The following is a 27,645-nucleotide window of genomic DNA, read 5'->3' as shown; positions in this document are numbered from 1 at the left end:
TGTTGATGAGTAGAAATGTGCTTCCAGTTTGAAATTAAAATTTATTCCTAATGAATAATTCCATACTTCTTATTTAGACAATGTAAATGTCTCTGAGGAGAAGTCACCCAGTGTGTGCAAACCCACAGCACAGGTGTGCTTACGAAGAAAGGCAAAGAGCCTATAAGGGCTTTGTGCCAGCGGCAGCGTCCTGCGCCAAAGGACGTTCACCTGTGACAGGTCAGCACCCGGCAGGCAGCTAATGGGGTGGTCAGCAGCCGCCAGAGCTGGGGCAGGGGTAGTCTATGTGTTTTCTTTGTAGGACGCTACGTCGTGGTTTTGCAGACTCAGAAACTGTTCATTTACATGTAAGCTCTCATGCCAGAGCCCAGTACCAGGCATAAAGAATTTTCCAGCCTTCACAAATCCAAGAGTAGAAGTTGTATTGTTTTTTTTAACTTTATTTATTTTGAAAGAGCACGCATAAGTGGAGGAGGGGCAGAGAGAGGGGGAGAGAGAATCCCAAACAGGCACCACACCATCATCGCGGAGCCCAACACAGGGCTTGAACCCACGAACCGTAAGATCATGAGCTGAAATCAAGAGTTGGCCACTTAACTATCTGAGCCCTGTGGGGGCCCCGTCTTCTGGCTCTTAAAGCTACAGTTTGCAAAAGAAAATAGACTTTAAGTGAATGTGCCTGCGCCTGCGCATTTCCCAGGCAGGCTGGTGTGTTTTGGTGAGCTTTGTCCCCACTCGTGGGCTTGCATGCAGAGAACGTTCCAGCAAGCCTCCATCTCCTTATCCACAAAGGACCTGCGAGCAAGTATATCTGCTCTCCCTCCTGGCGCCCGTGCGGGTACTCGGGGCGTCTGCCAGGTGCCAGATGTGCACGGTGTGTGTGTTACATAGTCCTTGTGAGCAAGAGCGCCCCTCCATGTGGGGGCTCTAGCCTGGACTCATGAGACTAACATGGCTCACGGGCAGCGGGTCTGGGGTTTGAATCCCCCTGTGATTCCACAGCCTGTGCTTTCTCCCAAATCCCGGCCCATGTGAGCCGCTCTGCTTCCAGACCGCGAGTCACATCTATGAACACGTGTTTTGGGCTGGCGCTCACTGCTGGCGCGGAGCCTGAGCCCATAACCTTGGCCGTGAGGTCAGGGAGCAGGAGCGAGAAGGGGACGGACAGGGACCAGCCCCCACACCACGCATCTGTCTGGTGTGGAGGGAGGTCCCCACGCAGCGGGCACTCACCCAGGCCGCCGGCTGCCACCTCCCGTGCTTTCTCATTCATTCTCCGGCAGCTTCATGGGGCATGGCCTAGGCTCAAATGAACTGGTCTGCAGGCGCGGGGCCTCCAAACTGGGCACCTCTGAGCGCAATGTTTAAGCACCGACAAGTACAAACTCCTTTGGTCCAAAAGCCATTCCAGCTTGTCGAAGCTCGGTGAAGATTGAAGGGCCCCCTTGTTCTGGCTGACTGCGCAGCTCAGAGAAGAAAATGACTCTCAAATTCTCTCGAGACTTCTCTCTGCATCAGTAAAGCCGTCAATACAACAGACGCAGAAGTTTTATAGATGAAAGCACCCACGGTGTGCTTGCACGTCTTCAGAGTGCGCGTATCTATAGAGTAGTAGTTAAAATCATGGGTTCTGGAGTCATCAGGCCTGACTCTAAATCCGATCACTGGATCACTGTGTGCTGATGCAGATAAGCTACTTCGCATCCCCTGACCTGCAGGCAGGTACAGCTAACGGTGTTGGGCACTGGGCTCCGTAACGCAGGGTGTGCATGGAGCCACTCACCCTGCGTTACGGAGCCACTTGGCAAATTGCTTGAAGACAGACTGAAAGGTCAGCACAGATGATGCGTCAGTGAAATCCAGAATGTCAGAGCTTCTGCACAACACACGAACTGAGCTGACCTGACCTGGGTCACATGACCCAGCCGCTCTACAGATTGCCGGGAAACGAGAAGGAACCTGGCAGAGGAGGAGACATCAACAAAGGAAATGTGTACATCTGGCTTAGATCTATCTTAGCGTGAATAAACCAACAGAAACACTTGTGAGCCAACGGGGGACATGTGAGCACCAACCGGATACTTTGGACCAGAAATCACTAGTTTACGTAGGATATCGACACTGCGGGCGTGCGCGCGCGCGTGTGTGAGTGTTTTCAGAACCGTTATGTTACAGCGATGTGGACAAAATAGCACAGATGTAATGATGTCTCGTATTCAAAACCGTCTGACTTCAGAACAGTGCAGGTAGGGGGCAGATTATACCCACAACCGATTACTGTAGCTGATGAGATACAAAATCACCAATAAGACTAGTCTGTCACTGTCTTCAGAAGTCAGTGTGTTCCCGTGCGGCCACACGAGTTGTCCTGACGGGGAGGATGGAGGGCCTGCTGGTGCAGCGCTCACCCCGCATGCATCCAATCTGCAAAATAAACATGGGATCAGCTGTCAAAGGAGATCTGTTCATCCACCTTGACTCCGTCTCACACCGTCACTGACAGATTATCAATTTCAGTGAAAACAAAGGAGGGACTTGACCAGGAGCTGAGGCCAGGTCTGGCCAGGGGGCCCCTAGGAACGGGACCTGGAGTAGTTGTCATAGTGGCCTTCTCGAGGAATCAGCCTTTGTCAAGGAATTGAAGGAGCAGCGGACTCAGAGCCGAGCAGCCCCCGAGACCCCCAGGGTCCAGATGAGACGGCCGCAGATCCCCCCACCCTTCCACTTTGGGTGGCCTTCATTTGGGAATTTAGATGCATCAGGACCAACCAAAGAGGATACAGATTTAACCAAGAACAAGTTGACTACTTATGACTACTTACCACCTTCAGAACTTCCACAGAAGGCACCGCTGAAAACCACGAGGCTTCACAGCGGAAGCCAGATCAGCCTTGTGGGGCGTCACCTCGCCGCGCAACGGTCCCTCATTCCAAAGTGCACACAGCAGGTGGCGGGCGCCTAGGCAGCACCCGCGGGGCTTCAGACCCTCCTCCAGCTCACTGCTGGTTCCTGCACAACCAGGACAGTGTTACTCACATTTGGGGACAGTCACACGCCACCCGGGACACTCCGCCACCCCTGCTTCAGGTTTCACGGCCTCCAATCTGGCCTCGAACACAGATAGTGGGGCTGGGCTGGTGCTGCTCCGTCGGGCCTTCCTGCTGGAAGTTCAGTAGTTCACTGCCGCTGAGTGTGAGGGGCTGTGTCCTGTGTGGGAGAGGGAGGGGGCGCAGGGGTGCATGTGCTGTCCCCATGAGTCCCTGGGGGCCCAGGTGTGTGCGGTCTGGCTTCCTCTGCACTCAGCGGGGGCCCCTGGATCCTGCCTGCACCAGCGGACAGGGAAGGAGTGGCCTCAGCCAACCTCAGGGCTCCGAGGTCACCTCTAGCAGGAGCGACACGCCATAGCACACGGACCTTAGCATGTCGCCCACAGCTTTGAGAGGCCGTCACTTGGGCAACACTCTCTAGAAATACACGCCCATGCCTGTCACCCCCAGCCCTGCCGCACACCAGCCACACAAGACAGGCACTGTGCGGGTGTAACCACAGTGAGCGTGTCAGAAGTCAGAGCACCTGGGCATCCGCTCAGCTCCTGGAAGGCTTGCGGGAGAAAGGAAACCACTCCAGTCACAGGTCACAGCCCCCAGCACATGCGAGCTTCCTGGGGTGACACGTCGTCTCTGGGCTCCAAGGGCCTGAGTTCTCCCCCCGGCTTCACCGCTTTTGGGACTCGAGGGGACACTGGGAGCCACGGGAGAGGAGGGAGGATGGCAGAGAACCGGCTTTCTTCTCAAACAGGCAAGTGCCTCCAAAGGGAAAGGTAAGAAAGGAACCTTCTCGGTCACAGCCCCTCGGCCCTTCGCCAGCACAGGTGCAAATACCGCAGGGAGGGCGTGTCGGGGCCCAGGAGGCGGGCAGGACACCTCCCCTCCGCACCCGTCACTGCCGACCCCACACACCGGGTTTACCCCTTGGGCTCCACAGCAGCGCTCAGCCAGCGCTTCAGAGCATGGCATTAGGGCACCAAACAGGAGCGACGAAACGGCCTGGCTCACTTCACCTGGAGGAGCCAGAGAGGTCAGTGCTCCCCGGTGCTCCCACCACCCGCAGGAGTGGCTCGTCTGGGTCTCCCGTGTCACATAGTGGCGATCGGTGCCATAAAGGGGCCCCAGGCAGAGCGGTGACAGGCTCCATGGTCACTCGACCACCGGCGCTATTCCTGGTCTAATCTGATGAGCATCTCGTAGGAAATCACTGCCCCAAACCAGTGCCCCCGAGAGACCAATGCCGCGGGAGCGGCCGGGACAGGAGGGCAGGACCCGGCTGGAGCCAGCGTGCTCATGGGGGTCTGAGGCGGACCTTGGAGGCTGTGGCTTTAAATGAAAATGCCTCAAAAATTTTGCTTTTTTGATTTATTTTCCTTTCTAGAAGCAGGAATTACACTGTACCCAGGCAAACGACTTATAAGGGTTTACAAATTCTGCAAATAAATATATGTTTTGAATGTCCCTTTCTGTTAACATCCTTGTGAGAAGGCTTTCAGCGGACAGTCTCATAAGCCTTTGAGCTGCACTGAATGTACAAAGTGCTGCGATAGAGGCTTAAGGGTAACACCCTGCTCCTCTGCCTAGGGGACCAGTGTCGCTCCGCGCTCTGCCTTTGCCACTGCCCACGGGCTTCCCTGTGTTTCGGCGGCAGGCAAGGCTGGGGCGGCTGTGCTACGTACAAGTACCGAACTTCAACACAGATGAAGAGAACCACGTGGGAGGGTTCAGGCTAAAGTGGAAAACCAGAAATCTACAAAAACTCAATTCGTGTTTTTTAAATACTTTATATGGTAAAAATACAGCAAAAATATTTTATTTTGTTCAAAGAGGAAAAAATATACTGCTATGGTCACGGTTCTAAGGATGATTCACATGGTCTCTGGCTTCTTGACTGCGCTCGGTGGTGCAGATGGCTCTGGCAGCCTCAGTCATTTATCAAAGCCAAGATCATACTGTAGAGAGAAGAGACTTGTGTTAGCGACGTCTCCTCAGCACTGTTCCTACACAGTCCGGTCCATCCACACTCGTGCCTCTGAGGCTCAGCAAGGAACAATCATTTACACATAAAAGAAAGAATGTCGAGGGGCACCTGGGTGGCTCAGTCACGGTCGTGAGATCGAGCCCCAAGTGGGGCTCTGTGCTGAAGAGTACAGGGCCTGCTTGGGATTCTCTCTCCCCCTCTTGCCCCCTCCCTCCACTTGTGCTTGCTCTCTCTCTAAATAAATAAACTTTTAAAACAAGTGTTTTAGGCCTCTCAAAGCCCTAATTTTTTTCACTTAGAAAAAAATAACTGGGGAGGGGGTGGGAGGACAACCACCTAAAACCAATGTTGGGCTACAGTTTGGAACAAATACAGAAAAGCAAACAAAACGTTAATTCTCTCACACATGCATCCCGCAACCCTGCGGTGCACCGGGCAGGCCCCCCACTTCCACTCAGGATTCCGGGCTGCTCCGGGTGCCGCCTACACGGCCAGACAGCGTCTGACATTCAGTAGGCGCTCAGTAAGCACTCAGCTAAAACCACCACAGTTAACAGCAGCCAATGAAACTACCACCATTTTCTTTGCTGCTTAGATGACCAAACTTCACAGAAACCCCATCACGCGTCACCGATGGTGTGATTCGTTGTCCAAATTTAACCAAACCAGGGGCACCTGGGTGGCTCAGTCGGTTAAGCGTCAGACTTCGGCTCAGGTCATGATCTCACGGTTTGTGGGTTCAAGCCCCGCATCAGGCTCTGTGCTGACAGCCAGCTCAGAGCCTGGAGCCTGTTTTGGATTCTGTGTCTCCCTCTCTCTCTGACCCTCCTCTGCTCATGCTGTCTCTCTCTCTCTCCTTCAGAAATAAACAAAACATTAAAAAAAATTTAACCAAGTGTAGTCCGTACACAGCATAGATTAACGGGAGCAGCTAATCCCTGTGGAAGATTCGGAGTTTACGGCCGGTCAGCACAAACCTATGTGCTTTACATGCGTTCTCTCATTTAGTCCAGATCAAATCCAGTAAGGTAGGTTTTAGATACTATCCCATTTTCAGACAAAAAACCTGAAGCACAGAGAGGTTAAAAACCAGCCCTGGGTCATGCAGTAAATAGCATCCCCCAGACCACACGAGGCCGGCAACTAAGCAAAACACCAATGGCATCGACCCTCACCACTATCTAAAGAAGACGACATTTTTCCCTTTCATTCTATGTAAGAAACACGGACGGATGTGTGTGTCCGCCATGTGGCAGGTGAGCCAGACAGGACCTGTGTGAGATCCCGGTGCTAGAAATTTGACAAGGGGCACCCGGAGGGCTCGGTCAGCTGAGTGTCTGACTTCAGCTCAGATCATGATCTGTTTCGTGAGTTCAAGCGCAGAGCCCCCTTTGAATCCTCTGTCCCCCTCTCTGCCCCTCCCTTGCTCACGTGCTCACTCTCAAAAATAAGTAAACTTTTTAAAAAAATTATTAAAGGGGTGCCTGGGTGGCTCAGTCTGTTAAGTATCTGGTTCTTAATTTCGGCTCAGGTCATGATCTCACAGTTTATAAGTTCGAGCCCCGCATGAGGCTTTCTGCTGACAGCCCAGAGCCTGCAGCCTGCTTCAGATTCTGTGTCTCCCTCTCTCTCTGCCCCTCCCCTGCTCACACTCTGTCTCTCTCAAAAATAAACAAACGTTTAAAAAATAAATTAGGGAAGTTAAAAAATAAAAGTCAGCATGAGGCACAGGGACGGCTTCCGTGGCCACGGAGAAACTAACACCCCGAGTACCCACGGCAGGTCAGACAGATCGCTGATCCAATGACATAAGTCAGGCTGCGAGAATTCCACAGGCTCCCCCAAGGCTCCGCAGCGACAATGTAGAACCCACAGCACAGTAACGTGCCCCCCACTGTGAGCAGGCGACCGTGTAGGGAGCTGCCAGGAGGGCCGGGAACTCACCTGTAAAGATACATGAAGAAACAGAGCAAGTGGAAACCGAGCTTGATCATGGCTTCCTTCATGTGTGACTTCAACTGACCCCGATTGTGGATCTCCGTCGGGTCGAACACCCCCATGTTACCACTCGGCACCATGATGAACCTGATGCACAAGTGACAGAAGGAAATCCGGTCATCAGCACAAATATTCACAACAAGCAGCCCTTTCCAGTGACCGACTGCAGAGGCCTTGAATTCCGACCCGACACGGACAGACTCGTACAACGATGTCACGGGCCACCATGTGGTTTCCTCTGAAAGATACAACACTTGTTAATGTGGAGTGTTAATTTTCTGCCCTCGGACAAATCAGGTAACGCTCTAGAGATGGGTACTTTATGCTGAGACCCTTTTACTCAGCTGGAGAGAACTCCTAAACCGGCCCTACCTACAGCCGTTTTCCAGCAGACACAGTGGAGGGGACTCCAAAACCAAACCAACTTTATCAGGTTCTTAGAAACTTTTTTTTTAAATTTTTTAAAATGTTTTTTATTTATCTCTGAGAGACCGAGATAGTGTGAGCAGGGGAGGGTCAGAGAGAGGGAGACACAGAATCTGAAGCAGGCTCCAGGCTCTGAGCTAGCTGTCAGCACAGAGCCCAATGCGGGGCTCGAACCCATGAACCACGATATCATGACCTGAGTCGAAGCTGGATGCTTACCCGACTGAGCCACCCACGTGCCCCAGAAACTTCTTTACCTAGAAACTTCTGACATAATTAATGCAATTCCCCCAGAACACCTATGAGGAGGAGGAGTGTCAAACAATTTTCCCATTTCACAGAAGACCGTAAAGAGAGAGGCTCCTGCTGACCCGAGATGACGCGCCTCCACCCACAGGGTCCATGAACGGGGCCCAGTTTACAAACACAATTTAGAGAAGGCCGAAGGGAAATGCTGTAGCGTGAGTGCTTCTGCGGTCACACAAAACCCCTCTTCAGACAGTAAATAGTTCAGACTCAGCATGTAACGTCTCACTTTACGGAACCCTTAAAACAACAGGTGAAGTGCACGGTATTGTTAAGTGATAATATTCTGACATCAGAAATGTCCTTTGCGTATGAGTGGAGGCGCGGCCGCAGTGGGGACAGGAGCAGGGCCACAAGCCATGGGGAGAGAGGGCACCGTGAGGTCGCACAGCATTCCAACACCAGACCAGTTCGACCCAGTGTCCCCAGACTCGGGAGGGACTCCGACTTTTTAAAAAAATCCTGAAGGCCCCGTGTTTAACTCGCCAGGGGTCTCTCAGGCTCTCCTGCTTCCTTCCCATGGCTGCGTGTGTAGCAGGTGCTCCCCACACGACGCGCTGCAGCAGAGGAACCGGCTCACTTGGGGAGCGTCGACCCGCTTCAACACCCCTTGGGACCATGTGTGCAAGGACGTGCCCTGACCTCGCGCGTGTCAGCCCCTTCCTGCCATGCGCGGTTCTCACACTGACGTCTGTGAAACGCAAATGCCCCCTGAGTTCCACAAACTTAACACCCCCAAACCCTGCTGCCCCCAAGAACCCGAGAGCTGAGCAGAGGGTTCTTACATCCGAGTGTCCAGAGGCCGCCTCCGCTCCGTCTCAGAGCCCCCTCCTGCTGGGTCCTGGCCGCGCCGTCAGACTCTGTCTGCCCTCCCTCTCACGTGTGGGTGTCCTTTGCACACCCGCATCACAGCCCTGCCCTGGCCCTCTGGGCCCACCCATCTCCAGCCGGTCCTTCCCACACGATGCTCCTGGGAAAACCTCCCCAAAGACCACTTACTTCATCAGCTTCGCTGCCCAAAAGTATACGGAACGAGATGCATGAATGGCTACGAAGCACATTAAAAGGTACCAGGATTACCAGCCACCGGGGAAATACCACACCCAGCAAGATGGCTAAAATGAAAAGACACAGGGGTGCCCGGTAGGCTCAGTCGGAAGGGCATTCTCGACCCAGGGGTCATGACCATCGGGGTAGACGTTACTTAAATAAAAATAAAAGAGACACACAACAATAGGTGTTGGCGAGGATGTGGAGAAACAGGAACCACACGCACAGCTACTGGGAATGCAAAATGGTGTGACTGCTTGCGAACCCCCAGGCAGCTCCTGAAAAAGTTCAATGTAAAGTCATCACATGACCAGGCAAATCCACTCCTAGGAGAAGTTACAACGTGTCCACGCAAGAACATGCACGGGAATGTTCACAGGGGAATTACTCAAAATACCCGGAAACTAGAAACAACCGAAAGCCCATCAACTGCATTAACAAAATGCAGTGTATCCACACGCTGGAACGGGATTCAGCCCCTAAAGGGAGTGAAGAATACAGTACCTGCCACACAAGAATGGGCCTAGAAAACACGGTGCCTAGTGACAAACCAGTCACAAAAGAGCACAGACTGAGGTCTCCTGTACGACAGCTTAGCACAGAATAGGTAATCTTAGGAGAGCCAGAAAGTAGACTGCTGACTGCCTAGGGCCAGGGGAAAGGAGAGGGACAGGGGAGAGGAAGGGAGGGGAGGAGGAGAGGGAGAGGGAGAGGGGAGAGGAAGGGAGGGAAGGGGAGGGGGAGGGGAGAGGGGAGACTGCTAATGGGCATAGGCTTTCTTTTGGGGTGAGGAGCATGTTCTAAACCAGTCTGGTGCTGGCTGCTTACATGTACGAATGTACTAAAAAGATGTGGAACAGAGAATGTGCAGTTGTTGAATGTCTGCCAACAGTACTTGCAGGGCACGTGAGCTCCGCGACCCGATGCTCACGGTTCTGGGTGGCGCATCCTGAGGGGCACCACCTGCTGTTACCGCAGCCTCGTCTACGAGCCTGCAACCCAACAGCCCTACACACGCCCTATGTGTCTGCCTCAGGGCCCCCAGCGCTCCCTCATCCTTCCCCCCCCTGTGACTCTGCGCAGACACCCCCTCCTGGGAAGGTGCCAGCTGGAGGCCTCCCCATAACCCTGGGCGCCCCAGCCCACCTCGCGCCCACCCTGTACTGAAGCTCGCTGCTTATTTTGTTACTCAGTGTTTTGCCTCTCGGTCCTATGGGCAGAGACCACTCCCCATAGGTCTGCGTCCCCAAAAGCACGAAGTGCAGGTGTCTGAAAAGGGTCAAGGACCCATCTGTTGATTTTTTTTAACCTTTCTAAGTAGCAGGTAAATCTGTGAACAGCCAGTCAATCTATCACTGCTATCATCAGGGCAATAAACCCACACGATCTTTGTGATTACGGGAAACAGAATCCATGTACTTTTCTGTCCCCGCCGCCAGTAAACCTGCTAGAACCTCCCACCATACTTGATACTGCGGACAGAAGCCGCATGGAGCCTCCCTTCCTCTGGGGCTCTCTGTCGTCGCAGACGATGACGTGCGGGCTGGGGTGTCACTGAGATGCAATCTCAGGGTTCCCGCTCTCCCTCCCGAGTTCCTTTTCCGCCCAGTGGGGTCACAGGGACACCGACCCATGCTCAATGTCTGCGTGGGGTGGCACCTCAGCCGCTGGGGCAGGGGCCCGTGTTCCCGCGGAGCTCAGGTCAGGGTGCTGGTCTACAGGGATGACCACGCGAGAGCATGAAGAATCTTACAAGAAAAAGTAATAGTTTCCCTCTTGGAAAGAGGTCCAGAGATTTAAAATCCCTTCCGTGGCTCAGGTCCCAGTTTCATGATCTTTATAAATCCATCCCCCAACACCTGCTCACTTCCTCCTCCTCACAGCCTTCTCCTGTGCTCCCCATTACCTCCTCCCACCCTCCTTTACTCTTTTCTTTGTCCTTTTTTAAGTCTTATTTATTTAAGTAATCTCTACACCCAAAATGGGACTCAAACTAAGGACCTTAAGACCCACACGCTTTTCTGACCCAGCAACACCCCCTCCTTCTAACTGCACTTTTTAATATTTACTTACTTACTACTGTTCGTTTTTTAATCTTCATTTATTTTTGAAAGAGAAAGAGAGTGAGGGAGGGGCTGAGAGAAAGAGGGAGACACAGATTCGGAAGCAGGCTCCAGGCTCTGAGCTGTCAGCAGAGAGCCCAACACGGGGCTTGAACTCACGAACTAGGAGACCATGACCTGAGCCAAAGTCTGACACTTAACCAACTGAGCCCCCAGGCGCCCCCCTGGCTTTTGACCATTCTTAACGGAAAACACACGTCTTTAGACATCACAACTGAATGTTACACGTTTTTATAATTTATGCACATAAATTTGTGTTCTGACTATAAGACCAGACCATGCAAACTGCTACTTGCCCCATCCACCAAGTAAACAGGGATTTATGCTGACTTCACGTGGGATTCTGCTGTCCTTTATTTCGTGACTGACATGTATTTTATTGCAGGAAAAGAGCATTATATTTTTCTTTTTAATTCTGCTTTAAACTGCCAGGACACAAAGCATTAGTAAACAAACTATACTCACCGATAGATGTTCCAAGTGGCAACGGGCAGGTTGAGAAGGAAGATGAACCAGTGCAAGGAAATGAGCATCAACACGGTGACGATGGTGTGGCCGATCAGCTCGGGAATGACCCACTGCAAGGGAAGAACACGGCATTCGTGGCCCTGCTGCGTGCTCCCTGAGTGTCCGTGTTAGCTGATGCTAGATCGATGGAGATGCACAGAGTGTACAAGCTGGTGTAACAAGATTTATTTTTAGACTCCGATGACCCAGATCTGCATAGAGCTGTAACCGCTCACGCCATGCAAACATGTCACACACCGCTCAAAAATAATGCACTTAAATCGCAATGATGTTTTATTCTCAGCAAAGGTCCAGATTCATTCACCAAGCAGGTATGAATGACTACTGGGGAAAAATGGAGTATCATTCATTCACTGGCTATTCCAAGGTCTGTACCAAAGCCCCTCACTCTAATAGGGGTGGTTTATATCCAAATATACACTGCATTGCAAGTCAGAATAGCAACTTAAATATGTTCCAATCTCCAGAACCCTGAGGAAAATCCTTTCTTCCTTTCTCTCCGTCTCTCTGTCTCCCTCTCCCTCTCTCTCTCATACACACACCCTCTCTCACACACACACACACACACACATACACACACACAGGTACTTTAACAGCTCACAGTAACAGTGTGAAGGGCTCCAGGGCACCCGGGCCCTTACGTGCGTGCTGCTGACTGCGCAGCACTCTACTGCTCATGCGCCAACAGCTGTGGCCGCAGGTCCTCCATCCACCAGCTTCCTCTCCTACCAGGAGAGATTTTCCTTTCCACGGAAGTTAATAGGAACACTTACGCAGACACAAACTGCTGCTTGCAGAAATGAGAAAAGCAAAACTCAGAGAGGTTAAGTAATCTGCCCCAGGTCACAAAGCTCCTTAGTGGCTGAATAACATGTAAGTCCAAACACACTGGCCCCAGGTCTCTTGCATTTCGATTTTAGATATTTCTTTCAGTAAACAAAGAAGGGATGTGCTAGGCCTTAAACCTAATTTGCAATCAACACACTTTTAAAAATGTAACGTGGAGTTTCTGAAGTGTAACCAATTGAGCACAACGCTTACACAGGTAAGCTGCGAAGTCAATCATACCTGGAGCGGGATCCCTGCTCTCCCCTATCAGCTATGCAGGGTAGGAAAGGTTGCTCCCCCTCTCTGAGCCTCGATTTGCTCATCTGTAAACTGGGGACGAGGACACCCACACCTGAGGAGGCTGCAAACTAGACGAGGCAGCCCGTGTGAGCCACACGCAGAGCCAGCACTCGCAAACACAGCGGGGTTACCATGACCACCAGCGCCACTACCACCAGCTGCACCCTCCGCCCCCAGTGGTCATTTCCAAACAGGCTTTCTTACCTTAGGCTGCAGTCAACTTTGTTTTACAGCCACAAACCAGAGGCAAAAGTCTTAGGAAGCGACACGTCATTTTCTTCTGCTTTTGCTTTACTTACTTTCAACCAAGCCCTGATTTTCATGGTCTTCCCTCCCCAGCAAGGTGTTCTCCCCCTAACTTGCTCTCTGAACACCCACACTGGGCTTACAGCCCCCCGGCGGGAGCCTGGAAAGGGCTCCTGTGAGTAACTGAATGGCACATGAGAAAACACATACAAACAACTGCCTGACAAGGGTCCAGGTAAGCGCCAATCGCCCCACAGTGAGGCTGCTCTACCTGCAGGTCGGCGCACAGCCTGGCCCATGCACAGAGCCTCCGTGAATCTGTATGTGCTTTACCCTAAGTATGAATAGACGCCCGTGTACCAGAAATTAAGAAGACCCCCCCCCCCCCCGCAAAATGAGAGGGGAAAACACAAGGGGAAAGGAGCTTGTAGGGAACACATATAACATAGGAAACAGAAGGAAATTTCAAAACTGCTATAACTGAGATTCTCAGATGGCTAGAACACTCACACCAGAGCTAGGCAACAAGGCCTCAGAAATTAAAATCTTGCTGTAAATGGAGTATTCGTAGGAGATCAGAAGATAAAGCAGAGGGAATCTTAAAACAAAAAGGTACAAAAAAACCAAAGGGATAAAAATTTTTTAAAACAAAAGGCAGATAATCCAGCAGATGAATTATATAGTTCGTGCAAGTTGTTGAAAGAGAAGAGAGAAAAAAAGAGGGGAAGGTGCCCGGGTGACTCAGTCCGTTGGGCATTGGACTCTTGATTTCAACTCAGGTCAGGATCTCACGGTTTGTGAGATCGAACCCTGTGTCGGGCTCTGTGCTGAGCATGGACCCTGCCTGGGATTCTCTCTCTTCCTCTCTCCCTGTCCCTCCCCAACATGCACATGCACACAAGCTTTCCCTCAAAATAATCATAAAAAAAAAAAAAAAAATACAGGGGCGCCTGGGTGGCTCAGTCGGTTAAGCGTCTGACTTCGGCTCAGGTCATGATCTCATGGTTCGTGGGTTTGAGCCCTGCGTAAGGGTCTGTGCTGACAGCTCAGCGCCTGGAGCCTGTTTCAGATTCTGTATCTCCCTCTCTCTCTGACCCTCCCCTGCTCATGTTGTCTCTCTCTCTGTTTCTCAGAAATAAATAAAACAAACAAACAAAAAATACAACCCAGTTGCTAAAATATATAACCATTCTTCTAAAGATGAAGAGGCCTGAAAGTAATATAATATTGATTACATCTCTATTTTTTTAAAAAAGTCTTGCAGTGGGGCACCTGGGTGGCTCAGTCGGTTGAGCGACCGACTTCAGCTCAGGTCATGATCTCATGGTTCGTGGGTTCAAGCCCCACGTCGGGCTCTGCGCTGACAGCTCAGAGCCTGGAGCCTGTTTCAGATTTTGTGTCTCCCTCTCTCTGACCCTCCCCTGCTCATGCTGTCTGTCTGTTTCTCAGAAATAAATAAAAAATATTAACACAAACAAAAAAAGTCTTGCAGTTTGGCAGATAAATACAAAATCTTTTATTTAGATCTATCACTTCTATCTATCACTATCACTATGTAGATCTATCTATTAAACCACATTCTGGAAAATTCAAAATAAAAAAAAAAGAAGAGGAGGGATATAGTTTACTAGAAATGTCAATACCCGAATGTCACTCTTTACCCCTCATGGGCCAGAGAAACAGAAGCAGATACAGATGAGAAACTTCTAGGTGAAGCCAAGAGCACCTCCCCGCAGTATTTACTGAGCTATGACATGAACTTTTATCTAGAGTCTTCTGTCTGCTCAGCTCGCAAAGTGAATCAGGACTAACCGGTTTCCCTGTACCGAGACAAACTGCAGTGCAGAGCATCTTTGAGCACACACTAACGGGAAACTGGTCTTGAAACAAATCAACTAATTCCATTTCTCAGCAAGCCGCAAAAAAAAGGTCATCTTTTATGCTTTTATGGAACAAAACACAGACTGAGCTTTTTAGTCACGAGCAGGGAGAACGATTATCCTCCTAACAAGCCTTTGTGTCCTAAAGTACCTATGGACACAGGGACCAGGCAGAAGCAGAGTGAAGAAACAAAATTTCAAGTGGGGTCTTCCAGTATAGTTTCACCATCTAAAATACTGCCAAAACACAGTAGCTGTGCAGACATTCCAACGAGTAAGAAACAATGCACTTCAAAATCAAACATACTTTTGCTGGTTATCGATAACAACCTCGAACACAGAAAATGAGTAAAGAAATATCTTACCTTGTTTAATTTCGAGCAACATGATCTAGCATTAATGTAATCACATTCTAAATCAGACAATGTAATTATCTGAGGATCAAGATAAGGAATTACAAGCCATTTCGAAATTTTTTAATGTTTTATTTATTATTTCTGAGAGAGAGCACACGCGTACACAGGAGCGGGGGAGGGACAGAGAGAGAGGGAGACACAGAATCTGAAGCAGGCTCCAGGCTCAGGGCTGTCAGCACAGAGCCCAATGTGGGGCTCGAACTTGCAAAACATGAGATCACACCTGAGCCACTCAGGGGCCCCAATAGACTTTTTTTTTTTTGATAACTAAGTGCTTTTAAATTTCAGGAAAAAAATCCACTGTAGTGCAGAATTAAATTTGCCTCGAAAACACTTATTTCCTTAAAGTTTAGTCATTAGACAATTCAATTTCCTCATTTATGTCCCTTCAACAAATTATTTTCACAAAAGAATCTTATTTTGCTCAATTCTAAAGTGATCCATACCAGAACACCCAGTCTGAGTTCCTCAAAAGTGAAAATGACGGTAAGAATCGGAAAGTAACACCTATAAAAACAATTTAAATGTGAAAAACCTGAATTCCCAATAGTAGAAAAATAGTGTTTATTTATGACATATCCATAAAATGTCTTTGAAGACTCAAGATGTGAAAAAAGGAAACGAGAAGGGCACCTGGGTGGCTCAGCTGGTTAAGCGTCCGACTTCGGCTCAGGTCATGATCTCACGATTCATGGGTTCAAGCCCCGCATCGGGCTCTGTGCTGACAGCTAGCTCAGAGCCTGGAGCCTGTTTCAGATTCTGTGTTTCCCTCATTCTCTGACCCTCCCCTGCTCACGCTGGCTCGCTCGCTCTCTCTCTTTCTCTTCTCTCTCGGAAATAAAAAGAAGAAAAAAGAAAAGAAAAAAGGAAACAAGATACAAAACTATCAGTACAGTGGGGTCATGGGTGAGCAGTGGTTATGTCTCCTCACAGAGGACCTGTTTTCCTATTATTTCTCTTTCCCAAACTCTGCACACTAAACATACATTCTAGTAGAATTAAGCAAAAAAACGGATTTTGGCACAAAATGTAAACTCACAAATAAAAAAATGAGGACAGACACAGAAGGAAAAGGCCTCAAATGAGTGATACAAGGCCTGACAGCTGCTGTCAAACGCTCCCTGTCCCCCAAAAGCTGGGACAGAGCTGAAAGGAATAGAGCAAAACGATGAAGATCACTGTCGGCGGGCGACAGAAATATAAGGTTTATTACGCTATAGGCTCTACTGTTTGAAAATGTCCAATAAGACAAGTAAAAGTAAGTGTTCTCACCTAAATTCTAAACATTTCCATATGGATGTTCCCCTATCACCTCAACACAACGAAAGTCAAACTTGTCACTGTCCCCTCAAACCATTCCACCTCCACAGGGTTTCCTTTCTGTTGCCGACACAAGTATTTCTTGTCTAGGCTCAAACCCCAGGGGGGATCACACCACACAAGCAGCCTTCACGGGCCCCTCACTTCCTCCTCGCTCCACCTGTGAATCCCACCTTCCACCAGCCACAGTTAAAATCCTATTTCAAACCCACGCAGGCCTATTCCCAATGGTTTCTTACCTTCCAGTCTTTCCTCTTTCCAACCCACTCTGCAGGCTCATCTTCCTAACATACCATTTGTTAACGTCAATAACGTTCCATGGCTCCCTACTGCCTTGAGGATGGAACTGAAAGCTCCAGCTGTCTCCACCTTCACTCGCAAACCTTTCAAAATCGTATCTAATCCAGCCTTTCCAACCTTGACCTTCTCCAGCCAAAATCAACCTTGTGCTCCAGATACTCTATGCCTTGACCCCATCACCCGGTAATGCAAGAAACATGCCTGGCTCTGCACCTTTGCTCATCTCATTCTGAATACCCAGTCCTGCCCTTCGGCGCAGGCTTTCTTTGGGGTTCAAAGTCTGGGAAAACCCCATCTCTACAGAACTTCCTCGCCGACTATTTCTTCCCTCCCACTCCAGGAGGAAGCTCGGGCAACTATCCAAAACGAGAGTTAACAACAGTATTGTGCTGAATCCCAGCAAAACACACCCTACACGTACCTTAATGTCCACCTAACACTGATCTTTGTGCATAAACTGCTGTAAGCCAAGGCTGCTTTACATCAAGCCTAGCTTTCCAAACTGCAAAACCAAAAACCCATGTTTTATTTCCTATAAATCCCAGTTCTTTATGTCACAAGAGGGACATAGGTCACCAATACTTAGGCCAGTAATTCTGGTTTTTCAGTCAGTTCACCAAGCCTAATAAAACTGAAGGTTCTTGGGTGCATGGCTGGTTCAGTCCGTGAAGCCCACGACTCTTGATCTTGGGGCTGTGAGTTTGAGCCCCCTGTTGGGTGTAGAGATTACTTAAAATAAAATCTTTAGGGGCACCTGGGTGGCTCAGTGAATTAAGCAACTGACTTCAGCTCAGGTCATGATCTCACAGTTGGTGGGTTTGAGCCCCCATCAGGCTCTGTGCTGACAGCTCAGACCCTGGAGCCTGCTTCCGATTCTGTCTCTCTCTCTCTGCTCCTCCCCCTGATCGTGCTCTCTCTCTCTCGGTCTCTCTCAAAAATGAATAAACATTAAAAACAATTTAATAAAAAATAATAATAAACAAAATCTTTAAAGCAAAAACAAAACAACTAGAGGTTCTCATTAGAATTCATCAAGGTAAAAACGACAGCTGAACCGGGACAGGCGGACGCAGAGCACAGTGGCCACGGGGCAGGCACTGCGCTGGATGCCGAACGCGTGTCCCCACTACACACACACGCCCCTTCCTGGGAAGCAAATATTTCCCACCTCACCCAGGAAAAGAGACTGAGGCAGGTGCGCCGCTGCACACAGCGGGCCCCTGGCAGAGCACGGGATCCTCCCTGCAAACACTGTCCACCCCCTCCAGAGCAGGCTGCCTTTCGGAACAAAGTTCCGCGTCACACCGAAAACCCACGCACACCTGTCCTCAAGCCAGGGTGCTTTGGAGAAAAGAAAGCTTAATTCGCTTGGAAAGCACCCCGTGGGGGGCTTCCGACTCTTAACGAAGGCTCCGGTCATGATCTCACGGATTATGGGAGCGAGTCCCCCCACCCCCCACCCCACCCCCCCGGAATGCTCTGAGCTGACAGCCAGGAGCCTGCTTGGGATTCTCCCTCCATCTCTGCCCCTCCCCCGCTCGCTCTCTCAATAAAAAAACAATAAAACAAAGAGGGCAAAAGGAAAACATTACAAAGGAAGCAGCCCCCGTGATCCCCCAGGAAGGAAAGATCAGCGCAGCCTGGCACGGATTCTTCCCACTGTTTAAGGACCTGTGACTGGACGCTCCCTGAGAGCGGGTGCGGGTCCCCCACTCACGCACAGGACCACAAAGTGCGGGCGCGCCCGGGCACCGACGGCCGGGAGGCCGCCGCAAAGGCCCCGCGGCGACCAGAGGGGACGTCCATCGGCCCGCGCGCCCAGGGCAGAACGCGGAGGGGAAGGGCCCGGTGGCGGTGGGGGAGCGGGGGAGCGGGGGGCAGGCAGCAGGATCGGCCTCCCGCCCGCCTCCGCGCTCCGGGCCCGGCCCCGCCGCCCCCGCGCACCTGCCCGGCCCCGCTTCAGCCCCGTCCCTCCGGCGCCGGGCGCGGGCGGCCTCCGCCTGCCTCAGCCAAGGATACGAAGTACACCGAGAGGAAGATGAGCGCGCAACAGTCCAGGAGAGAGAAGACGAACACCACCGCCTCCATCCTCCGCCGCTGCTCCTTCCGTCAAACCAGCCCCGGAGCCCGGCGCGCCCGCCTGCACGCCCCTGATAGGCCCTCGCCGGGCGCGGAGTCCCGGCGCCGCGACATGCCGGGACTTGTAGTCCGCCGACGCCGCCCCCGACGCACGCTGGGAAGTGTAGTTCGCCAGCACCGACGCGGCCGTAAGGCGAGGGCGGGGTTCCACCCTAATCCTGACCGGGTCCGGAGACTGTGCCAGAATTAGTCAGCGAGTTTTTACCGAACACTGGCGTCCGGCGGGCACCCGACTTGACCCCGGGAAGGCGTTCTCCTCGCAGAGCACAAGTCCGACCGCGACAACAGCGCTGGGGACTCGTCTCCCCGACGTCGGTTTGTCTTAGGTCTCTGCCTGGCCCCGCTCCAGACGTTAAGATTTTCGAAGACGCTGTGTGTTGTGTTGTTCACCTTACAAGTTTTCACGGACTCCACCCCACTGCTCTGACACCAGGCATAGAAACCAGGCAGGCAGGCTGGGGGTCACAGGGAAAAGGCCGTTTATTTCAAAGACAAATTCTATCAAAGTCATACATCCGTTCAACCGATACTTTTTTATTTTGTTTTATTTTTAAGTAGGCTGCAGAACCTGGGGCTTAAACTCACGATCTTGGGATCAAGAGTCACATGCTCATCCATTGCCAGTCAGGCATCCCCCCACCTCTATTTTCTGAGCAGTTAGCACGTGCCAGCTCCTGGGCCCTGCGGATACACGATGAATGACAGGGAAAGTCCTTCTGTTCCGATAGTTCCCATTACAGTGGGGGAGGCGAGGACAACAAAAAATATCTGTCACTGACAGGCAGTTGTAAGTAACTGAAAGAGGGCAGAGGAGGGGAAACGTTGCAGTTTGAACCATCAGAGAAAGCCAGGCTGACCCACTGACATTTAATTTGAAATCTGAACAATAGCGTGTTTCAGGCGGTGCAAATCAGGATCGCAAAGGCCCCATTGCTCATAGAAACTTGGCGTCATTAAGGAACAGGAAAAAAGGACAGTGTGGCCACACTACAACATGGGCGGGGTGGATTTTAACGGCCCATCTGAGGTGACAGGGAAAGGTCACACAGGCCTTGTGGACCCGTCCCCCTTCTTGCAAGTTTCACCTTTATTTTCATATGATGATAAACCAGGGGACAGTTTTAAATATAAAATACCTTGGTCCGATATACATTCTAAAAACGTCCTTCTGTTTGGTGCCCTATCGGTAGGCAAAGGGCCAGGTTTGTCTGCAAGGAGACCACTGAGGAGAGGATGAATAGGGAACCCAGTATGACCACAAACCAACAGGATTTCCTGGACACGACATAAATTCACAGGATCACCAACGGTTCATAGGTTAGAGCCAGACCAGATTATTTAGAGACCGGCTGTGATTACACTCCCAGCACACCTTGCACACACCTCTGTCAGAGTGCTCATCATATCATCTGCCTCTCCTGCCCAGCCAGCCAACTAATACAGATGTTATTAGTTTGTGTACATCCCCATATCTTCCAACCTGCAAATAGCTGGTGTTTAATAAATGTTTGCTGAATGAATGACCTATCCTGACTCTAAGGAGAGATTTCATTAAAATTATTCCCGATTTTATTAAAAACATAAAAATCTCACATTCCTCTCAAGATGGAGCAGAAAACACAGGGTATCCCATCGTCTTTGGCTGCTGTTTAATTCTGAGTAAATAAAAAGTCTGGCACCAGAATCAAGGGTTAGAGTTGCAAGTTCTTTTTTTTTTTTTTAATTTTTTTTAATGTTTTTTTATTTATTTCTAGGAGAGAGAGAGAGAGAGAGAGAGACAGTGTGAGCAGGGGAGGGTCAGAGAGAGAGGGAGACACAGACTCTGAAACAGGCTCCAGGCTCTGAGCTGGCAGTCAGCACAGAGCCCGATGCGGGGCTCGAACTCACGAACCGCAAGATCATGACCTAAGCGAAAGTCAGACGCCTAACCGACAAGCCACCCAGGAGCCCCTAGAGTTGCAAGTTCTAATCAAGATAGTCTGTGTCTCATTCTACTTGAAAATTCAAAACATGGTTGCAATGGCAAAATTTGAGAGAAGGATGTCGATCAGGATCCCAAAACATCAGGGTGTGTGTGTGTGTGTGTGTGTAACAGAGAGATCAAGACTTTTGGTTTAAAATATAAGTTGGGGTGCCTGGGTGGCTCAGTCAGGTAAGCATCCCACTCTTGGTTCAGGTCATATTTCAGGGTTTGTGGGTCCAAGCTTCACATCGGGCTCTGCGCTGACAGTTCCAAACCTGCTTGGGATTCTCTTTCTCCCTCTTCTCAAATTGAATGGTTTCCTCACTTGCTGGGTAAGGATTTCAGATAAAGGATCCATGGATATAAATTTCTGAGACTTAGCATGTCTTGGATTAGCTTTGTTCTACTCCTATCTTGATTTTTTTTTTTAATGTTTTAATTTCTGAGCAACAGCGTGAGCAGGGGAGGGTCAGAGAGAGAGGGAGGCACAGAATCCAAAACAGGCTCCAGGCTCTGAGCGGTCAGCACAGAGCCCGATGCGGGGCTCAAACCCACGAACCATGAGATCATGACTTGAGCCATGCTTGGACACTCAACCGACTGAGCCACCCTGGCACCCCGATAGTTTGAATTAGTATAGAAATGCAGGTTAACACTATACTAATTCTATACAGGTTATCTTCCAGAATAATTTTCACAGCATTGCTCCCGTCTTCTGGCTTGTATTAGTACCTACGTTGAAAATGTTCTGCCGTTCTAAAATTCCTGATCCTATGGATGTATTATGTCCATTCTCTCTGAAGATTTAGGATCTTCCCTTTTCCCTGACATTCTGAAATGTCATGATGATACATGTTCTTCACTATGCTAGGCACTCAGTGGACTTGTTGAATATGAAAACACATGCCTTCCAGTTCTCATAAATTTTCAAGGGTTGCTTCTTTATTGTTTTGTACTTCTGTTTTGTGCCTTACTGCTTCGTAAAACAGTTCCTCTATTGGGGCGCTTGGGTGGCTCAGTCGGTTGGGCGTCTGACTTCGGCTCAGGTCATGATCCCATTGGTTCGTGGGTTTGAGCCCCGCATCGGGCTCTGTGCTGACAGCTAGCTCAGAGCCTGGAGCCTGTTTCAGATTCTGTATCTCCCTCTCTCTCTGACCCTCCCCTGCTCACGCTGTCTCTCTCTCTCTCAGAAATAAATAAAAAACATTAAAAAATTTTAAAAAAATAGATCCTCTACTATTTCCATCCCTGTGTATTTTGTTTTACTTTCTATGGGAATTCCCCAACTCTACCTGACAAACTTCTGATGAAGCTTATTTACTGCTATCTCTTTAATTTATAAGAGATCCTTTTTGTCCTCTGTTCTTTTTTTATGGTATCCTCTTCTTGTTTCGGTGATACAGTATCTTCTCATTTCAACGAGGATATAAAGTTTGATATATTTGATATATTCTGCTCTGTACATTACCTCTGTTACCTCTAATTTCTGTTTCGATTACTTTGTTTTGGTCTGTGTTTCATGTTGGAGATTAACTTTAATCTTTGTCTGTCTGTTCATATGTTAAATTTAAAAATGCAAAAAAGGGGCACCTGGGTGACTCAGTAGGTTAAGCATTCAACTTCAGCTCAGGTCATGATCTCATGGTTCATGAGCTTAAGCCCCACATGGGGCTCTGTGCTGACAGCTTGGAGCCTGTAGCCTGCTTCAAATTCTATGTGTGTCTCTCTCTCTGCCCTCTTCCCATTGTGCTCTGTCTCTCTCTCTCAAAAATAAATAAACGTTAAAAAATAAAAAGTAAAAATAAGTAAAATGTAAAACTCCCAGAAATGCAGGGAAGCTTCATGATGTTGGATTTGACAATGATTTCTTGCATATGATGCCAAAAGCACAGACAACAAAAGCAAAAATGGATGAACTCCATCAAACCTAAAAAACTTTGTGTGCATTCACGGAAACTGTTGAGAGAGTGAAAATGCAATCTATGGAATGGGAGAATATTTGAAATCTTATATGTGATTAAGGAGTTAACAAGAATATATAAAGAATTCCTACAATTCAACAACAACAAAATAACCCAACTACAAAATTGGCAAGGATTCAAGCAGATATTTTTCCAAAAAAGACATACAAATAGCTAGCAAGCAGATGAAAAGTGTTATTAGACTAAGTCATTATCAGACTAAGGCAAATCAAAACCATAATGACGTAATACCTCATACTCCTTAGATTGGCCACTATAATAACAAAAACTAGAACAAAGACCTCAAAACCTAGCAAATAACAACTGCTGGTGAGGATGTGAAGAAATTGGAACCCTTATGCACTGTTGATAGGAAGTTAAAATGGTGCAGCCTCTATGAAAAATAGTATGGAAGTTCCTCAAAAATTTAAAAGTATTATTACCATGTGATCCAGCAATCTCACTTCTGGGTATATATTCAAAAGAACTGAAAGCAAGGTCTTAAAGAAATATTTGCACATCCATGTTCATTGCAGTGCTGTTCACAATAGCAGAGAAGAGGAAACTATCCAAATGTCCACTGGTGGATTAATGGATTTTAAAATGTGGTACAGGGGCATGTAGGTGGCTCAGCTGGTTAAGCGTACAACTTCGGCTCAGGTCATGATCTCACAGTTTGTAAATTCGAGCCCCATGTCAGGCTCTGTGCTGAAAGCTCGGAGCCTGGCGACTGCTTTGGATTCTGTGTCTCCCTCTCTCTCTGCCCCTCCCGTTTGTGCTTTCAAAAATAAACAAACATTAAAAAATAATTTTTAATCACAATGAAATATCACTTTATATACACTAAAATGTCTTTCACTAAAACACAAAAAGACAGAAAACAAGTCTTGGGGAGGATTCAGAGAAACCGGACACACGCAGTGCTGGGTGGGAATGTAAACTAGGCAGCTACTGTGGAGAACAGGTTGTTGTTCAAAAAGATACACATTGAGTCACCAATGACCCAGCAATCCCCCTGTTAGGTATATACCCGAAAGCACTGAAAAGTCAGTATATAGAACACCCAAATTATAAAGCACAGTGAGTCAAGAAGCTGTTTGCCAGTGAGATACCAAGTTTGGGAGGGCAAAGGCAGGAAGCACAGGTGAAATGTGCTGGTACCACTAGGTGGCGATGGAGGACATTCCATTTACTGTAGGAAGTTCTTGAGATACATAATTCACTCAGGTTACCAGTCTTCTTTCCTTTAGATGTGTGCTACCATTTCACCTGAACACTAGAAGTGATGGAAGTCGTCTTCAGAACAATAATTACTAGCAGGAAATCCAGTGGGAAATGTTCAAGTATATTGTTATCGATACCTAGTATTAACTTCCCATTATTGCCTGCTGCACCTGATGTACTAACATGGTGAAAAACATGCTTGTCCTTAATAAGCCAGCATTCTGGAAAGTACTTCAGGTCTGTAGGGATCACACAATTTGCAAATTTTTCCAGCGCAATATTAAAGGGACTATTTGTACAAAAAGTTTTAAGAATTTCAAGATGGAGGGGGCACCTGGATGGCTCAGTTGGTTAAGCATCTGACTTTGGCTCAGGTCATGATCTCACAGTTCTTGAGTTCGAGCCCCACATCAGGCTTTGTGCTGACCACTCAGGTCCTGGAGCCTGTTTCAGATTCTGTGTCTCCCTCTCTCTGTATCCCTCGCCCGCTCAGGCTCTATCTCTCAAAAATAAACATTAAAAGAAAAAAATTTTTTTTCAACAATTTCTACCGAAGTGAAATCATAAACAAAAAATGAATTTCAAGATGGAAACACTGTGTGTCAATTGTATTTCCAAGAAAAGAAGAAACAAATCCCTTGATTAGGAACAATGAGAAATGCTATATTTCTTAAAAGTAATACCTTCCAGGGTGCCTGGGTGTTCAGTCAGTTAAGCCTCTAACTTTGCTCAGGTCATGATCTCACGGTTTGAGTTCAAGCCCCGATCCAGGCTCTGTGCTGACAGCTCAGAGGCTGGAGCCTGCTTTAGATTCTGTTTCATTCTCTGTCTGCCCCTCCTCCACTTGTGTTCTGTCTCTCAAAAATAAATAAATGTAAAAAGCAAAAGTTGAAAGTAATACCTTCCTTTGACAGCCATACAAAAATTTTTGAAAAGAACAAGTTTAAAATTCTAGAGTTAGGGTATTAAATTTCTTACCAAGAATATGGTCAATAAAAATAATATCAAAGATGGTGCATTTCCCTGATGCATAGGAGCACATGTACCCCAATGTTCATAGCACCACTCTCAACAATAGCTAAAACATGGAAAGAGCCTAAGTGTCCATCATCGGACGAATGGATCAAAAAGATGTGGTTTATCTATACCATGGACTACTACATGGCAATGAGAAACAATGAAATCTGGCCATGTGTAGCAACATGGATGGACCTTGAGGGTGCTATGCTGAGTGAAATAAGTCAGGCAGAGAAGGACAAATATCATATGTTTGTACGTATAGGAGGCTTAGGAGGAACTTGACGGAGGAACAAGGGGGAGAAGAAGGGGGGAAATGGTGGGGGAAAGGGAGAGAGGCAAACCATGAGAGACTCTTGAATGCTGACAAAAACTGAGGACTGATGGATGTGGGGGGAAAGGGGGATGGGCATGGAGGAGGGCACTTGTGGGGAAGAGCACTGGGTGTTATGTGGAAACTAATTTGACAATAAACTATTTGTAAAAAAAAAAAAAAAAAGATGGTGCATTTCTTATCATATATTTTAAATGTTCAATGCTTTTAACGATGAAATACTGTGGATACTATTACATTAATCAAAATATGTTTTTTAAGTTTATTTATTTTGAGACAGAGACAGAGAGAGTGGGAAAGGGGCAGAGAGAGGGAGAGAATCCCAAGCAGGCTCCACACTGTCAGCGTGGAGCCTGATGTGGGGCTTGATTCATGAACCATGAGATCATGACCTCAACGGAAATTGGGAGTGGACACTTAACCAACAGAATCACCCAGGAATCCCTAAGCAAAATATTTTTAATTTTAATGTTTATTTATTTTTGAGAATGAGAGAGAGAGAGAGAGAAAATGAGCAGGGGAGGTGGTGAGAGAGGAGAAGACACAAAATCCGAAGCAGGCACCAGGCTCCGAGCTGTTAGCATAGAGCCTGAAATGGGACTCGAACCTACAAACTTCAAGATCGTGACCTAAGCATTTGCTTAACCAAATGAGCCACCCAGGCTCCCCTAAGCAAAATATATTTTAAAAATATGTTTATAATCCATAATACAGATAAGCTAAAGGGAGAAGCAAGGACTGGCTTAGGTGCTGTATACTTTCTTGTCCTTGGTGTTCATAAGTGAGGCCCCTTTTCTGGCTGTTTACCAGCTCCCATTTGTCACCAGAGCTTTTCAGATTGGACACATGATTTTGATGATCTCAGGGCAAAGATAATGATGATCCTCATTAGCCTAAACTTGGGGGGGGGGGCCCCGAAGCATCAAGAGCAGACTACTAAACCAAGTGTGGGGACCAGCCTTCTAAGCACTAAGGCCTCTGTGACCACGGGTCACACGTCCATGAAGCCAACCCTAAATGTAGACAGGTACTCTATGATAAATTACAGAGTACAAACCATGCTGCTGGCCCTTCAGCTTGTTTTATTCTCCGTGGCACATTTCGCACGCACAGAATTAAATCACATTTTAAAAGTTACTGGACTAAACTATTTGTAAAAAAAAAAAAAAATCATTTTGCAATTACGGTAAAAAAAAAAAAGTTACTGGGCATTGGCTGTATTTGCGCTATTTACTGTAGGAAATATTTCCTAAAGCTTAATATAACCAAGTATGTAAATACTTAATCTAATTATGATAAAGATGTTATTAAAAAGGTACAATTGCCATTCTCGTGCTTTTCCCCACAAGACCCATGGGCAGGGAAGGGACCGGAACCGGGAGGCACTCAATAAATTTCTGTTGAGTGTGAGGAGGGTCCCCTACGCGGAAATTTTAACGAAGGGAAGTATCAGGAAAAGCTAAAAGGGAGATGGTCAGCTAGGAATCTACAAGTCATATACTTGCCAGGAAGGGCACAGGAGACCAGAGGAAATGTCCGCGAATGCAAAGTACTGTGTATAATCAGTTTGTCTACCAGTATCATCTTCCAGAACAACCTCCTAGAAGCAGGAATCTCTTCTGTTTCTTCTCAGTCGTACCCAGCGCTTGAGACATAGCAGGTGTTGGTACCGACGCACAAACGCAAGCGATGCTGCTTAGCGGAAAGCAGAGTGCACACACAGGGAAGAAGGAGGAAATGAAGCGGGAGCAAAGTTAACCAAAGTTCTGAAGGTCAGAGTGAGAATCTATATTCGGCGCATGAATAAGGACCACTGAAAAGGCAGCGACGTGATCTGCATCCGCGGGAAAAACTATCCCGTGGTACCCTGAGTAAAACAGTCATGTGTTAACATCTTAAAACTCCATCTCCCCCCACCCCAGCCTCCATACTCCACTTCCTAATGTCATAAGACGAATAGAGCTCAAATAAGAATAGTAATCTTGAAGACATGATTAGCCAAGCAAGCAAACGGGTACGAAAGCCGGTAACTGCGTGTCTGTGTGTGTGTTAACGCTGACTGTCCCTTTGTGTCTCCCTAACGGCATAAAACGTTACGGCCAAACACGGACGTTTACCAAAACTGTGGGCAGCGTCTAGGTCAAGCTGTAGTACGGCACTGGACGTGCTGGACAAAGCGGAAGCAGAAAAAGAAGGCAAGGTTTCCGAAGGTGGCCGACGCCGGGGTCCCCCGCGCACACCCGCCGGAGCCCAGGGTG

General features: G+C 48.5%; 1 protein-coding gene across 4 annotated transcripts; it reads right to left on the bottom strand.

Moving 5' to 3' along the window:
• Positions 1 to 4,815: 4,815 nt before the first annotated feature.
• Positions 4,816 to 27,628, bottom strand: CNIH4 (cornichon family AMPA receptor auxiliary protein 4). 4 transcript variants are annotated; one of them, XM_039235835.1, is made up of 5 exons: positions 18,769 to 18,903; positions 15,079 to 15,147; positions 11,397 to 11,509; positions 6,973 to 7,113; positions 4,816 to 4,999 (listed from the first exon to the last, which is right to left on the bottom strand). In XM_039235835.1, exons 1-5 carry the CDS (start codon positions 18,835 to 18,837, stop codon positions 4,972 to 4,974), a joined length of 420 nt encoding a protein of 139 aa, XP_039091766.1. In that variant the 5' UTR covers positions 18,838 to 18,903; the 3' UTR covers positions 4,816 to 4,971. The 4 variants fall into 4 exon arrangements, with proteins under 4 accessions (XP_039091766.1, XP_039091769.1, XP_039091767.1 ...); XM_039235838.1 differs by lacking the exons at positions 15,079 to 15,147; positions 18,769 to 18,903 and adding an exon at positions 27,505 to 27,628; XM_039235836.1 differs by lacking the exon at positions 15,079 to 15,147 and having other exon boundaries at positions 18,694 to 18,781.
• Positions 27,629 to 27,645: the final 17 nt, after the last annotated feature.

Source organism: Hyaena hyaena, unplaced genomic scaffold (genome assembly GCF_003009895.1).
Source record: "Hyaena hyaena isolate Hyena2069 unplaced genomic scaffold, ASM300989v1 scaffold_103, whole genome shotgun sequence".
In the NCBI taxonomy this organism is placed as follows: domain Eukaryota; kingdom Metazoa; phylum Chordata; class Mammalia; order Carnivora; family Hyaenidae; genus Hyaena; species Hyaena hyaena.
The sequence above is the reverse complement of the archived record's forward strand: the minus strand, read 5'-3'. Positions and strand labels throughout refer to the sequence as shown.

Bases quoted from the DNA above. Each gene is read 5' to 3' on its own strand.
- CNIH4 (XM_039235835.1), bottom strand. From the start codon at position 18,837: ATGGAGGCGGTGGTGTTCGTCTTCTCTCTCCTGGACTGTTGCGCGCTC. The intron at 15,148-18,768 runs GTATCCTTGGCT...CTTGATCCTCAG, and splicing joins TCTTCCTCTCGGTGTACTTC to ATAATTACATTGTCTGATTT. The intron at 7,114-11,396 runs GTGAGTATAGTT...CTTGTGCATCAG, and splicing joins GCCACTTGGAACATCTATCG to GTTCATCATGGTGCCGAGTG.